Here is a 12,818-nt window from a genome sequence, read left to right as displayed (position 1 = left end):
CATCCCAGCTTGAAGATGTCCTTCATAACGTCACAAGTTCTCAGGTGTCATGACATTGGGAGCAGATGGAGAAAAAACTCAGTAACTAGTAATTGAAGCTGTATCCCATTTGCACTGTGATAACTATTTTTTAACACAGTCAGTAGGCCTATTTAGGGAAACATTTCAAATAATTATGCATCACTTCAAATCTGTGTGCGACACTGACTGTATATTCACAGAAGAAGTGAAGATTATAAGGATTGATGTAGCTACTTCTGCCAAATGGAATCATTTGTACAGAGCAGTCTCATGAGTATTTCAGCATTCCTACCAGTTTCCTCTGGTGCTTCTAAGACAAAATTAGCAGCTTTGAAAATTACCCATGTATTCAAAATGAGAAAACTTTAATCCTACACTTAGATTGTGTCATTTGGACGAGTTTCAAACTCAAGCCTTGAGATGCTACTTCGTGGTCCTGTTGCTTGGACAACAGAGTAAAAAAATCTGTTTTTAATCACACACACACATACAAACACACATGATATATATATATATATATATATATATATATATATATATGTATATATATGTGTGTATATATATGTATGTATGTAACATACACACACATATATACATATATATATATATATATATATATATATATATATGGATTCCTTTCATTTGTCCTCCAAGAAAGGGACAACTGTGAAGAGATCTTTAAATGCACATGTGGAATTATCATAATAAAAGAAAGGAATTCCACATATGGTGTTCCTGCTTTCTTAAAGTCTTCTCATTCTCCTTGCTTGTTGAAAGTACAGTGGCACTCAAATTAATAATGTGAGTTTTGTTGCAAATATTTTTAGAAGTAAAATAATTTGCGCCTAGATCAGTTAAAATGATTCACTGTAGTTATTCACAACTATTCTTTTGCCTGCTGAGTTTTATCATCTCACTTAAAATGGAGGAAAAGTCATTAAGATGTGGTGGTAGCAGGCTTGTCTAGGGGGTGCTAGACCCTGGGCTCTGTCACCAGTATCATAAAGAGAAAAGGTATTTATAGAGATGAAGACACAAGAAACCTCAACTGGAGAGACTATTAAACCTGGTCATTATTTTCTAAGCTAAAAATCTCATTTCCAATACTTTTTTTTTTTTTTTTTGAGTTTCATAAAAGAAGTAGATGAAGCCAGAAAAGGAGAAGATCAGACAATGCTTGAATTTTAAGAAATCAAATGAGGTCCAGTCCATTTCATCAAATGTTTGGTAGATGAATGTAGCATGTGTAAATCGAAGATATGTAGTAGAAAGAAGGGCCCGAGTTCCTCTCCTAACCATTTTGCTAATCCTATAATATAGCAGGTAACGATGCTTTAATTAACCACAGCATTGCTGCCAGGTTTGTTCATTAACAGCTGTGTTGTGCGTTCTGTGGCTCTGTATTTTGTCTGCCATGTACAGGAATTCAAACCCATTGGTACCGCGCACAACAGAAGGGCCCAGCCTTTCGTTGCAGCAGCAAACATTGATGACAAAAGACAGGTAGTGAGCGCTCCTATAACTCACCAATTGGGCTCTATTCAACTAGCAATATCCAAGATGCGCTACATGGACAGCTTCGGGGTCTCATCCCCAGTTCACCTCAAAAGTAAGTACTGCCGCTAAGTTCTGGCCAGTGTTCTTCATGATGTGATTTCTTTCCAGAAGCCCAGCTGCCTGTTCCTCCTTTACTTTCTTGAAGGTACTATCACACTTTTGATTTTAAAGAGAAGAACTTGGCTCTAACTGTTCTGGTGCCTGGTCAGCCAGTTCCTGAATATTAAGTAACTACAAGGTTTTAAAAAAATATATCTATGGTTCTATCATGCTTCTCAGTCATGTAGTCATGTCAATGCTTGATGGTAAATCATCCTTTCCACACAGTTCTTGTGCATTTACTCCCCACCCCACAACCCCCAAAGATCAAGCCACCACTGAGAGATTTTCTTTAACCCTTTGTTTTTACAGGATGTGAACTACTTTGAACACAAGCACAATATTCGGCCCAAACCTTTCATAATTCCAGGCCGAACCAGGTCATAAACTCTGAAATTGTGAAGTTTGAAATGCATGTGGTTTTTATCAATTCTTACTAACCTCCCAGAAAAGTAACTTGTAGGTGTCTGGAGTGCTTATTTCAAAAGCAAAAGGAAACAGCTCACTCAGCAGCCAACAGTAGCCAGATAGCATCCACTACTGAGGGTAAATAGAGGGCCGTGAAATTGTATGCGATCACCTGGTGTATTTATAACTGGTGCCTCTGCAGATCCCCTCCAGAACACAGTGACCTTTGAGACAGGCACATGTACCCTGTCCCAGGTCAGGAAAGCCCAGCTTGCAAAGACAGAAAAATGGAAACCAGCCCCAGGTAATATAAGGAGAGGCCAGGATTGCTCTATGTGTTTGACAGACTCTGGCCATCCCAACTCAGTGCCTGCTTCTCTTTGCACCTTCAAACCCACCCTTATATAAGAATGGCTATTCATATGTATGGATCCTTGCAAAGGAAGAAAGGCTCCTTGAGATAGAAACTTTTCTACCTGGTGAAAAATCAATCACTGTGAGTATTGCTGACTCTCCAGGAATACACTGCATAAAAAACACAATAATGATGAACATAATCCGAATTCTTTACCTTCAATCAGAGAAGTCCAGAAATTGAACTTGAATTTCAGGTTGAAAGGTATACCAAAATCACAACTTCAGGAAACTTCAAACCCATTACTCTGACCTTTGGTTAGTTAACACAAGGAAGCTGATGATCAGAATAGGTGCTTCCTAACTGGTTAGAAATATTGCAGGATGGTTTGCATCAGGTGACCCAAACTGGCAGTCCACAGGTGAACTCATTCCATAGGCATGATTTATTTAGCCCTCACATTGTTTGCTTTATGTTGGGTTAGTTAAATATCTTCCCATGCCAACTTATTAACATGCTCATCACTATTAAGTACATGTTAACTGGTACATTTTATAGTTATGTGACTGACCTTATAGTAACTTCTATGGCTAGGAAACCCTTATTTAATTATATGATTTTTAAGTGTAGACCCTTCAGTAAGCTACAGGAAGGGCCAGAAGGTTGTCCCCAAGTAAACGGCACAGTTTTCTTAATGTCGGACACAGAAAGAAACACGAATGGGAGAATGGGAGGAAGAAGTTGAGAAATCTGTGATGTCACATAAAGTGTCTCTGTCCGACTGGCCCCATGTTTTCTCCCCAACACCTAGAATTGAGCCCAGAACATCACAGTGTTCGCTCATCCCGTGTGCATTGGATAAAGGGATCAAATCCTTGGAGGACTCAGTGTTTCCTGAGTGTGAGACACAAAGAATCCGAAGCCACTATTCCCTCTCCACCTCATCTCTACCTCATCTTCTCTGTTACCATCTCCCCATTCCTTCTTCTCCTCCATCTTTCCCTCTTCCCCAATACTACCTCTGTACCACTCCACCTTCCCTCATATAACACACTGTACTTAAAGTTTAAAAATGCACAAGGGCAGCACTCAGGATGCAGAGGCCCGAGTTCAAGGCCAGCCTGGTCTACAGAGCAAGTTCTAGGACAGCCAGGACTACACAAAGAAACCCTGTCTTGAAAAAAGTTAAAAATTCTATTTTATTATTAAATAATGTATAGCTAAATATATTTAATAAATTCCTAGAACACATTTGATTGCACAAAATTCAAAGAGTCAGAGGGGAATTCTGTTTTCATCTTAACTTTAATGTAGCAATAAGGGCAAGCCATTCACAAGTTTGTCACTTACAGACAGCTCTTAAATAGGAATCTTCTAAACATGGTGAAACAGAGAGAGAGGAGAAAAGAGAGAGAGCAGGCACCTGTATACGGATATTAATGACTAGTGGAAATGCCTCTCTAGTCTTCCTTTCTCTCTCTGTCCCCTACTACTTGCTCTCAGACTCAGAAATTTTTACTCTCTCCCAGTAATTTTTTTTCATCAAGGGAGAATTTTGAGAGGCTCCATACCAAGCTACCACTGCCTGTGAACAACCTGCTTAACCTGAGGTAAAACAGGTGTAGTGGATTTATGTGTCAATGTGCCTAGTGTTTTAGTACTAGCTCTGGCTAGTTTGACTCCCTCATCACAGTCAAAGTCATTTAAAGCACCACAATTTTTATATAACAAAAATGTGACACTGTAAAGCCGAAGTAATAACTCAAAATATGCACAAGATATTTTTATAGATCTGGCTATAAGAAATGAAATTTTTCTGGGTAGTTTTAAACAGCTTACATCCAGAAATCTGCCCTCTTCCTCACCACAAGTCTGAACATAGTCCCAGGGAAGTTTGTGGTCAGTAGAAGAACCCACCTGGTTGTAAAGTCATTGAGATCACAGTGCCCTTTACAGGTGACCCTGCCACAGTGCTAAGACAGCCTCAAGAGATCACACTAGCATCTGCATTCCGAGTCATGAAGAATAAGTCCCTGAACTCATGAAGATATTTCACAGTGCCTAGAGTCCCTGAGAACCGTATTATCTAAATCAGCACAGGAACTCTTTTAACATTGTCCTGGACATTTATAAAAGGCCATTCTTGTTGGCGTTACATCATTTCCTCTATTTAGGAGACACAGACCCCTAATTTATTAGTCTCAGAACCCAAGTTCAAATGATAACAGAAGGAGAAATAGAAGACACAATCTTTGACAAATTAAAACCATATGCACACATACATCAATATACAATCCCTAATGGCAGAAAAAGATTGCTAATTACAACTCAAAATAAAGCATATCTGTGAGTTCACATTAATGATAGTTTACCCAGCATCTAGCATCCTGCCTAATGTACAGGAAGCCACAGAAGTTCTGAATCTTTCCTGAATGGGTTCATTATGTTGGTCCCTCAAGGTTTAACTCACTGTCTCAACCTCCCATTTTTCAAGTCCATGAACTTCATAATGCTTACATCATTTAATCATTTAATCCCAACCAAACTGATCAACATGAGAAAATGTTCTTCCTTTCTTTCAGAATTTAAAGTCAATTTTAGGAATTAGTGCTGAGCTTACGGGGAAAAATGGTAAATAAGGCCAAATGGCATTTTGGTATGTGACCTAACTAATGTCCTGGCTGGGTTTTAAACAAATTCTCAATAAGCAGAGTGAAAGGATGGTGTAGGAAGTTGGATTGTGCAACACAAGACCCTTAAAAATTGACTTATTTATTGACAGTATTGTCCAAGATAACCAAGCTGCAACATTAAAAAAAAAAAAAAAAAAAAAAAAAAACACTGCCCAACATCCTTTTGGGTTTTAAGTACGCCCTTTAAAGTAAATGCAAAGATGGGAGATGGGGCCCCATACTCTGTGGCTGAGGGATTGCTAACTTTAAGACAATCATGTCACATACATGTATGTTTCTCAGGTTCACAGCTACATTAACAGGCAATGATAACAGAATTTTGCATTAGTAGTTCATTGTAACTCAGTGATGGGGTGATTACTTAGCATGCCTGAGGCCAGGACCAAGTTAATTAATATTAATTAACTAACAGATGCATGCCAGTTGTGGCTGGTTGCCAGTTCAATTTTATAAAGAGTACTAAATCGCCCTAGGTCTTGACTAGGATGACCAACCTCTGTTATATTTCTAAAGTCACTAAAACTTGTCCTTAAAGGAAATAAAAAAATATGCATGGAAATATGTGTGTGTCCAAAACCTTGCATGAAACACCTCTGTACAAAGGAAACAAACCTTAGCCTATAGTAGTACCCAAATAATCCAAGAGGATCTACTTTTTCTGTGATAAGCATTTGTTGAATGCTCCTAGTTCCTATACTAAGTTACAAAACACTTTTTAAAAGTATATTCTTAACAAAATAAATGAACAATAAGATAATATATTGAAATAGCAAAGTGTTGATAAAATAGCTCAAAAACAATCTTTAATTAGCCTTAACCCAGGTTTCCAATTACGATTGAGTCAAGGCTTAACTCTGACTGAAGCATGCTACTTTTGAGTGTTTAGCCTGAATCTTCATGCTATGTAGTTTACTGTTTGTGAAATACCATTCTTCATACTCTAATTATAAAACTGAGAGACACAAAAGGATATCAAGCTAATCTTCCTCCACCATTTACCTGTAATATTGTCAGAAACTAAATTATCTGGCCTGTCTTGTTTTGTTTTTGTTGTTGTTGTTTTTTTTTTTAATGAGAATAGACATTTGTTTTCTACCTGTTGTCTGTATTCTTTTTCTACAGAATCAAGCCAACAAATGCAGTATCACCTGCAACGTTTTATCTCATTCACATTTTTTCTAGTGTTTATTTATTTTTTCATCGTCCCTTTTAGAAACACCATAGCCAGTGTTTAGACTGATGTGATGACCACTTCTGTCCCCAACACCTTCTAACCTGTCTGTGCTTGTTTTCTGTGTTCTTCTGGTCCCTGGTGTCACCTCTGGGCAACCTTGTCATTACCACAGTGGCTGCAGCACTCCTTCCGGTATTGACTGTGGTAGTGGACGTAGCACCCCTTCTTCTGCCAGTACCGTTAGCACGATCTGCCCAGGTGACTTGAAAGTTGCTGCTAAGATGGCCCCTAACATTCCTTTGGAAATGGAACTTCCTGGTGTGAAGATTGTACATGCTCAGTTTAATACACCCATGCAGCTGTACTCAGATGACAATATTATGGAAACACTTCAGGGTCAGGTTTCCACTGCTCTAGGGGAGACACCCTCGATGAGGTAATATGAGTCTTTTTGATCCATGTGCCTATTGACTAAACACGTGGGTGATGTCAACTTTGATGGTGTCTTCTAACATTGTCTTGGTGGAAAGAAAGCCATGCAAAAGCTTTGAGTAAAAAAAAAAATAAATAAATAAAATAAATTATTGCAAACATTGAAGCCTGGTGATAAATCTTATCACACAGATAGATAATAGGGTAGTGATAAAAAAAAAATGAAATTGCATAAAGACCAAATGGTGTCTTTTGAAAGCTGCACTGTATTTTATAAATGCCTGTTTTAGTATTCTCAGAAGTGGCTTGTGATCTTACACCTGTCTTTTGCAGGTGAAAAGAAGGAGGCAGTGGGCTAGGTGGCGGTGGGGAGAGTATCAACACTATCATGGGATGATCCTTTCTCTTCCTCTAATTGGAGTGTGTGGAAAGGATTGTTTTGCCGTTTAAAATGTTTGCATTTCATTAAGTTTTTAGAAGCAAATGCTTCAAGCTGTTAGTGAAGATATTCAATTCCCATCAGTCTTTATTTTGACTAGTTTCTTCTTTGTTATTAATGTCTGTTCCAAGTTCCTTGCCATCAAGCTTTTCCAATTAAAAAGATTTAGTATGGAATAAAATCCCATTGCTTCTTTTAGTATTGTAAAATCACTTCCTATAAATTATTGTGATATTTGAGAATGCTATGTAGCAGTATCTCAGAGTTGTCTCGGGGTTTATACAGTGAGTTAATATGAAAGCCATTTTGTAAAGATATATGTACATATATATGATTATTTTAAAATATAGCAGGTGTTGAAAATATACACAGATAAATTTCTAGGTGTTACAGTTAGATAACAAAGTATGTAGTACCTAACAAGTAATTTGGTAACATTTTTTAATTGTTCATTACTAATATATTTAATGAAATCATAGTAAATAAGACTGATCTCATAATTATTAATGTGACTATTAAAAATAGACTAGTCAGTTTGGCAAACATTGATGGAAGTTACTGCCCTGTGTGGTTTGAAACACTGTCAGGTGAATTTCATCAACTGACAAGTTACGTGAAACTTGGTTTTATATCAAAAAGGGGAATGTTTAAACGTGTATGGGTAAGAATAACCAAATGAGCTCACAACTCTACAGTGTCTGCTATCTCTTTTCTGTAAACAAAAGCTGGGGGCAGTTTTGTGCGCATCTATAATTATATGGCCATCAGACACTCTTAAATTACCGTGTCCAGACCAAAGTTGCCTGTGTGAATTCACACGGTATTTCTTACAGTGGAGATTCACTTGAGAGTAGTCCCTGCTCGGCACTTCCTGTAAGCAGTAGATGATACTTGTTGTCAGGTCGCCTCTCGGGCTCCCGAAGATGCATCACCAGCTATATTTGTGTTTCAGTGAACCCACAGCCTCAGTACCCCCTCAGTCGGATGTGTACCGCATGCTCCATGACAATCGGGATGAACCAACTGCTCCCCCGCCAATCAGGCTCCTTCAGGGTGCTCCAGGAACTGGTGAACGATGAGCCTGGTGAGCTTCTGCTAGTATCTACTGACATATTTGTGAAGGCCCTCAAATGGTGGGGAACAAAGAGTTGAGCAACAGGGAATGGATGTCTGTATACTGGTTTTAGTCATTATTCAAGTGAGTCTTTGCTCAGAAGGATTTAGGAAAAGAACTTTCTGGAAATATCCAAGTATTCATGAAATGAGACCACTCCCATTTAAATAAGAGCACCAGAACCAAATTCTATCCATAGCCAAGGGTCAGCACAGCTTATTAATCATAAGACTTAGTTTTCAACAGATACTAGAAGATTTCTCAGCCTCTTCCTCACAACTCCTTAGATTATTATCAACCTCAAGCCAAAAAAAAAATAAAAAATAAAAAAAATAAAAAGCATGAAATGGCTGGGCTGTGGTGATGCACACCTTTAAACCCAGCACTCAGAAGGCAGAGGCAAATGGACTTTTTAGTTCAAGGCCAGCCTGGTCTACAGAGGGACATTCAGGACAAGAGGGGTACACAGAAAAACCCTCTCAAAACAAACAAATAAAAAAAGAAGTAATGATTAATGTTAGGAAAAATTTCTAGTACAACCAGAGCTACACAGAGAAACCCTGTCTTGAAAGCCTGAAAAAAAAAGCATGAAATGAAATGTACTGTGTTCCTCACTCTGCAAAGTACCTTGCATATGTATTACTAAGTTTTCACAGTAACTCAGGAAGGGAGGAACTATTATTTGCCCAATTGACAAATGGGAAACAGAGGCAGAAGAAAAATGGACTTAGATAAGGTCACACAACCAGTATGTAGGAGAGCTGACCTCTCACCCACTTCTGTTGTTCTCAGATTTGTACTTCCACCCATGCTTTTTGTCCCCAAAAATATATGTATTGCCCAGCCATGCATTGGTAGTGCACGCCTTTAATCCCAGCACTTGGGAGGCAGAGGCAGGTGGATCTCTGTGAGTTCGAGACCAGTCTGGTCTACAAAGCTAGTTCCAGGACAGGCTCCAAAGCAATACAGAGAAACCCTGTCTCAAAAACAAAACAAAACAAAACAAAAGATATGTAATGCCTTTTAAGAGTCACCCAAGAGGCAATAATGGAATGGTACAAAAATGGAAATTAAGCATTGATGAAGTTCTAGAAATAATAGAAAACTGTGTGCATCCACAGTGTGGATATAAATGATCCAACCACTGTGGAAAGCAGGACAGTTTCTCCTTAGGAAGTTCATTAAGAAATAACCCAGCAATTCTGTGCCTAGACAGACATCTCAAAGCAGAAATGAAAACACATATTTGTACAATGGTATTCCGGTTATTCACAAGGACTTAGTGGGTGGAAATGCTCAAATAGCCATTGAAACCAGAATGGATAAACAAAGTGTGGTAACATAGCTGGGGCTCACTGTTATTCCGCCTTTAAAAGGTGTGCAATTCTGAACGCTGCCAGAATAGATGAGCCTTGAAAGCATGCTAGGTGAAAGAAACCAGACAAAAAGGGAAAGATCTTCATGGTTCTGTTCATACGAGACATTGTAGACAGAAAGTGGAGAAGAGGTTTCTAGGGAGGAAAAGAACACTTCCTGTTTGGGGTTACACAGTCCCCAGTTTCTGTCTGCAGGTGACGGATAGGTGACAAAACCCACAGTGATCTGCAGCAGGTGGGCTCCATTCTCAAAAGTCATTGGAATAGTAAATTTTACGACATTTTTCCCCAAACGACATCAAATGAAAGGTACCCTCTGCTCCAAGCATCTTGCAACAGTCCCCAGCACCAGATCATGTAAGTAATTTCATTTTAACGGGGCCTGTTTCAAAACCAAGTGTCTTCTGCACCAATGGGCCCTGCTCCCTTTGAAACCATGCTGCAGATGCAGCTGAAGAACTCCTTAGGCTAAAGTGCACACTTTAAAATAGACTCCAAGTACAGACTGGAGCCAGCTGTTCCCCACCATAAATGGAAACACTTTGTTTTTCAGATGATCGCCCGGCTGGAACTAGAAGCGTAAGGGCTCCGGTTACTAAAGTCCACGGCGGAGCTGGCAGTGCCCCGAGGATGCCACTCTGTGACAAGTGTGGGAGTGGCATTGTGTACGTGTTACTCTTAACTCGGGAATTCACTCTGAGTCTTGTTGGCGGTTTTCCATTTCTTGTACTGCTAAACCTTTGTGTAGAAAAGGCGATTTTGGAAAAGTTAAATTTCTGCTCATTGACTTAAAATAGAACATTTATAATGCGTATTTGGCCAGGGTGCCTTAGTCATAACCTTAAATTGTCATGGAATGTGAACCAGCAGTCTGCACCTTCAGAAATAGTTTTGCGAAAAAAAAAAGATTCTGCCCAAATGTGTGTATGAAAACAATATCTAGGAATCATTATTTCCATTTTAAAAGTTAATTTCATTAATATTTAATCTTCAAATACTTGCTTTCCCTATGTGGGAGAGAAATAAATGCAAGGACCATTGGGTTGTGAATTAAAATGCATTGTGTGACCAATTATTTTAATTATACAAATATCCAGATATAAATGTTTAAAATACAGTCAACTTCTTTGGTCAAGAAACTCCATGTGTAAACAGTTACCTTTGCTAACTTCAGATTATTCAAGTGAGTCCTATCATCTGAAGTGTGTTTCCTGTGGTCACTTCTCCTGTCCCTTTATCCCGTTCCCCCAGCACAAATAGAGACAAAATTTTCCCAGTTACCCAAGAGAACGGTGAGAGGAGGGGTCTCTGCTTAGAACACAGGGAACAGAGGGGGGTAAGGGAGTGGTTTAACAGCACCTCTGAAGACAAACAACTTATGGCATCACCAAAAGTAATTATTGCTCCTTTATAAAAAAGGAACAAAAAACAAAAATAGCGTCCCTGGTTAAGGTGAGCCCACCCAGTGGGTGTGCCATCTCTATTCAGTAGAGTAGATGCTAGACCTGGCATAGAAGGTTGGCAGGGGAACTTCCAACTGTGCAGCCTGCCGGTGGATTGAGCTCCCCAAAGTAACCACATATATTATGGCTCCCCACTTACCACTTGTAAGGAAACTCAGGGCAGGACATGAGACAGAAGCCTCCTGTTCTCTAAATTACATCTTTGAGATTGTAAAGACTATGCACTAGCCAGTATCAGAGAGAAAGATGAGGTGATGGTCATATAAATCCCTGATGTGCACTGAGGTTCCTGGCTGTGAAACTGCCGAGCTTGGGGTGGCATCCTTTCCCTTCCTGGCCTGGTTTCACCCATGTCTGTACTTGTGTCTTCTCCCCACAGAGGTGCTGTTGTGAAGGCCCGGGATAAGTACCGGCACCCTGAGTGCTTTGTGTGCGCTGACTGTAATCTCAACCTCAAGCAGAAGGGCTACTTCTTTGTGGAAGGGGAGTTGTACTGTGAGACCCACGCTGAGAGCCCGTACGAGACCCCCAGATGGCTACGACACCGTCACTCTGACCCCAAAGCTTAAGTCCTTTTGAGACGAGGGACACGCATGCACGCACCCATGCACACTTAACACTGGCTGATGATATGAATGGCTTTAGCAGAAGGAGCACCAACAGTCACCTCCAAACTGAAGCCAAGGCTTTTAGGCATAATAATGTAGTGAGGGAAAGAAATGGGGAGGCAAATGCCTGCCTAGTGACAAAAACGAGTATTATCTATCATTTGCAATTCTGTATCTTTGGGGACATCAATGGTGACATTTAAAACAATAATGTTTCAATGTTATACTCCACAATTTCCATCTGTTATATAGCCATTGGATGTGTTAACACGTTGATATTTGGGGGAGTCGAGTTGTTTTCTTTTAAAATTGCTTTTGATAATTGTAGTAAGTAATGCCAAATAGCAATCTTGTATTCTGACAAAATCCACTGGTCTCTGTGTCTGTTTTTCCAAATGTGCTTGACAGGAAGACCCTTCCGGTTTCTCTGTTGTGCCACTGGATAACACAGGCACAATAAATACACAAAGGATAGTGAATCAGTAATCAGATGATGCATTGTGTCAGCAAGAGAAGCCACTCCTGTCTTTACATATCAACTAATCAATATTTTAAGAAATCCATGTCCTCCAGAGTTTTTACAGTTCAGTCCTTTGTATGTGTGGTAGGGATTGGGATGTGTTTGTGGTGGGTGGGAGGCTGAACAAGTGTGAGCTTGTTTGAAAGGAGACCAGAGATCAACCTTCCTATCATTCTTCAGGAGCCATCAACATAGGGTTTTGAAACAAGATCTCTCCCTGGGAGTCAGGGCTGCCGATTCGGCTAGGATGACTGGTCCAGCAACCCCAGGGATCTGCCCTTCTCTGCATCCCAAGTAACCTTACAGAAGCTGTCAGCATCCCTGCCTTTTTATAAGAGTTCTGATAACCAAACTTTCTTGCTAGGCAATCACTTAGCTGACAGAAATAACTTCCTCGCTCCCTCGCTGTTTCTTATGGGCTCTAAGTATCTGCAGATGGAGAAGTATTGAAATTTTCTAGTTTCGGATAATTCAATATGTTTCCCATTATACATTTATTTTTGCTTTGGCTTGGGCTCTTTTCATCTTTTAGGTTTATTTATTTTATTGTATGTATGTG

General features: G+C 39.5%; 1 protein-coding gene across 1 annotated transcript in view; it reads left to right on the top strand.

Annotated features, from left to right (window-relative positions):
* LOC127226521 (PDZ and LIM domain protein 3-like) overlaps window positions 1–11,710 on the top strand; it is a 30,028-nt gene extending 18,318 nt beyond the window's left edge. Inside the window, 7 exon segments of the mRNA XM_051190618.1 lie at window positions 1,990–2,057; window positions 6,480–6,743; window positions 8,131–8,206; window positions 8,208–8,262; window positions 10,222–10,333; window positions 11,511–11,640; window positions 11,642–11,710. Of these exon segments, the coding sequence (XP_051046575.1) occupies window positions 1,990–2,057; window positions 6,480–6,743; window positions 8,131–8,206; window positions 8,208–8,262; window positions 10,222–10,333; window positions 11,511–11,640; window positions 11,642–11,710 (774 nt within the window).
* Window positions 11,711–12,818: the final 1,108 nt, after the last annotated feature.

This window comes from Phodopus roborovskii, unplaced genomic scaffold (assembly GCF_943737965.1).
Source record: "Phodopus roborovskii unplaced genomic scaffold, PHOROB, whole genome shotgun sequence".
Lineage (NCBI taxonomy): Eukaryota > Metazoa > Chordata > Mammalia > Rodentia > Cricetidae > Phodopus > Phodopus roborovskii.
This window is presented reverse-complemented; position numbering and strand designations above follow the sequence as displayed.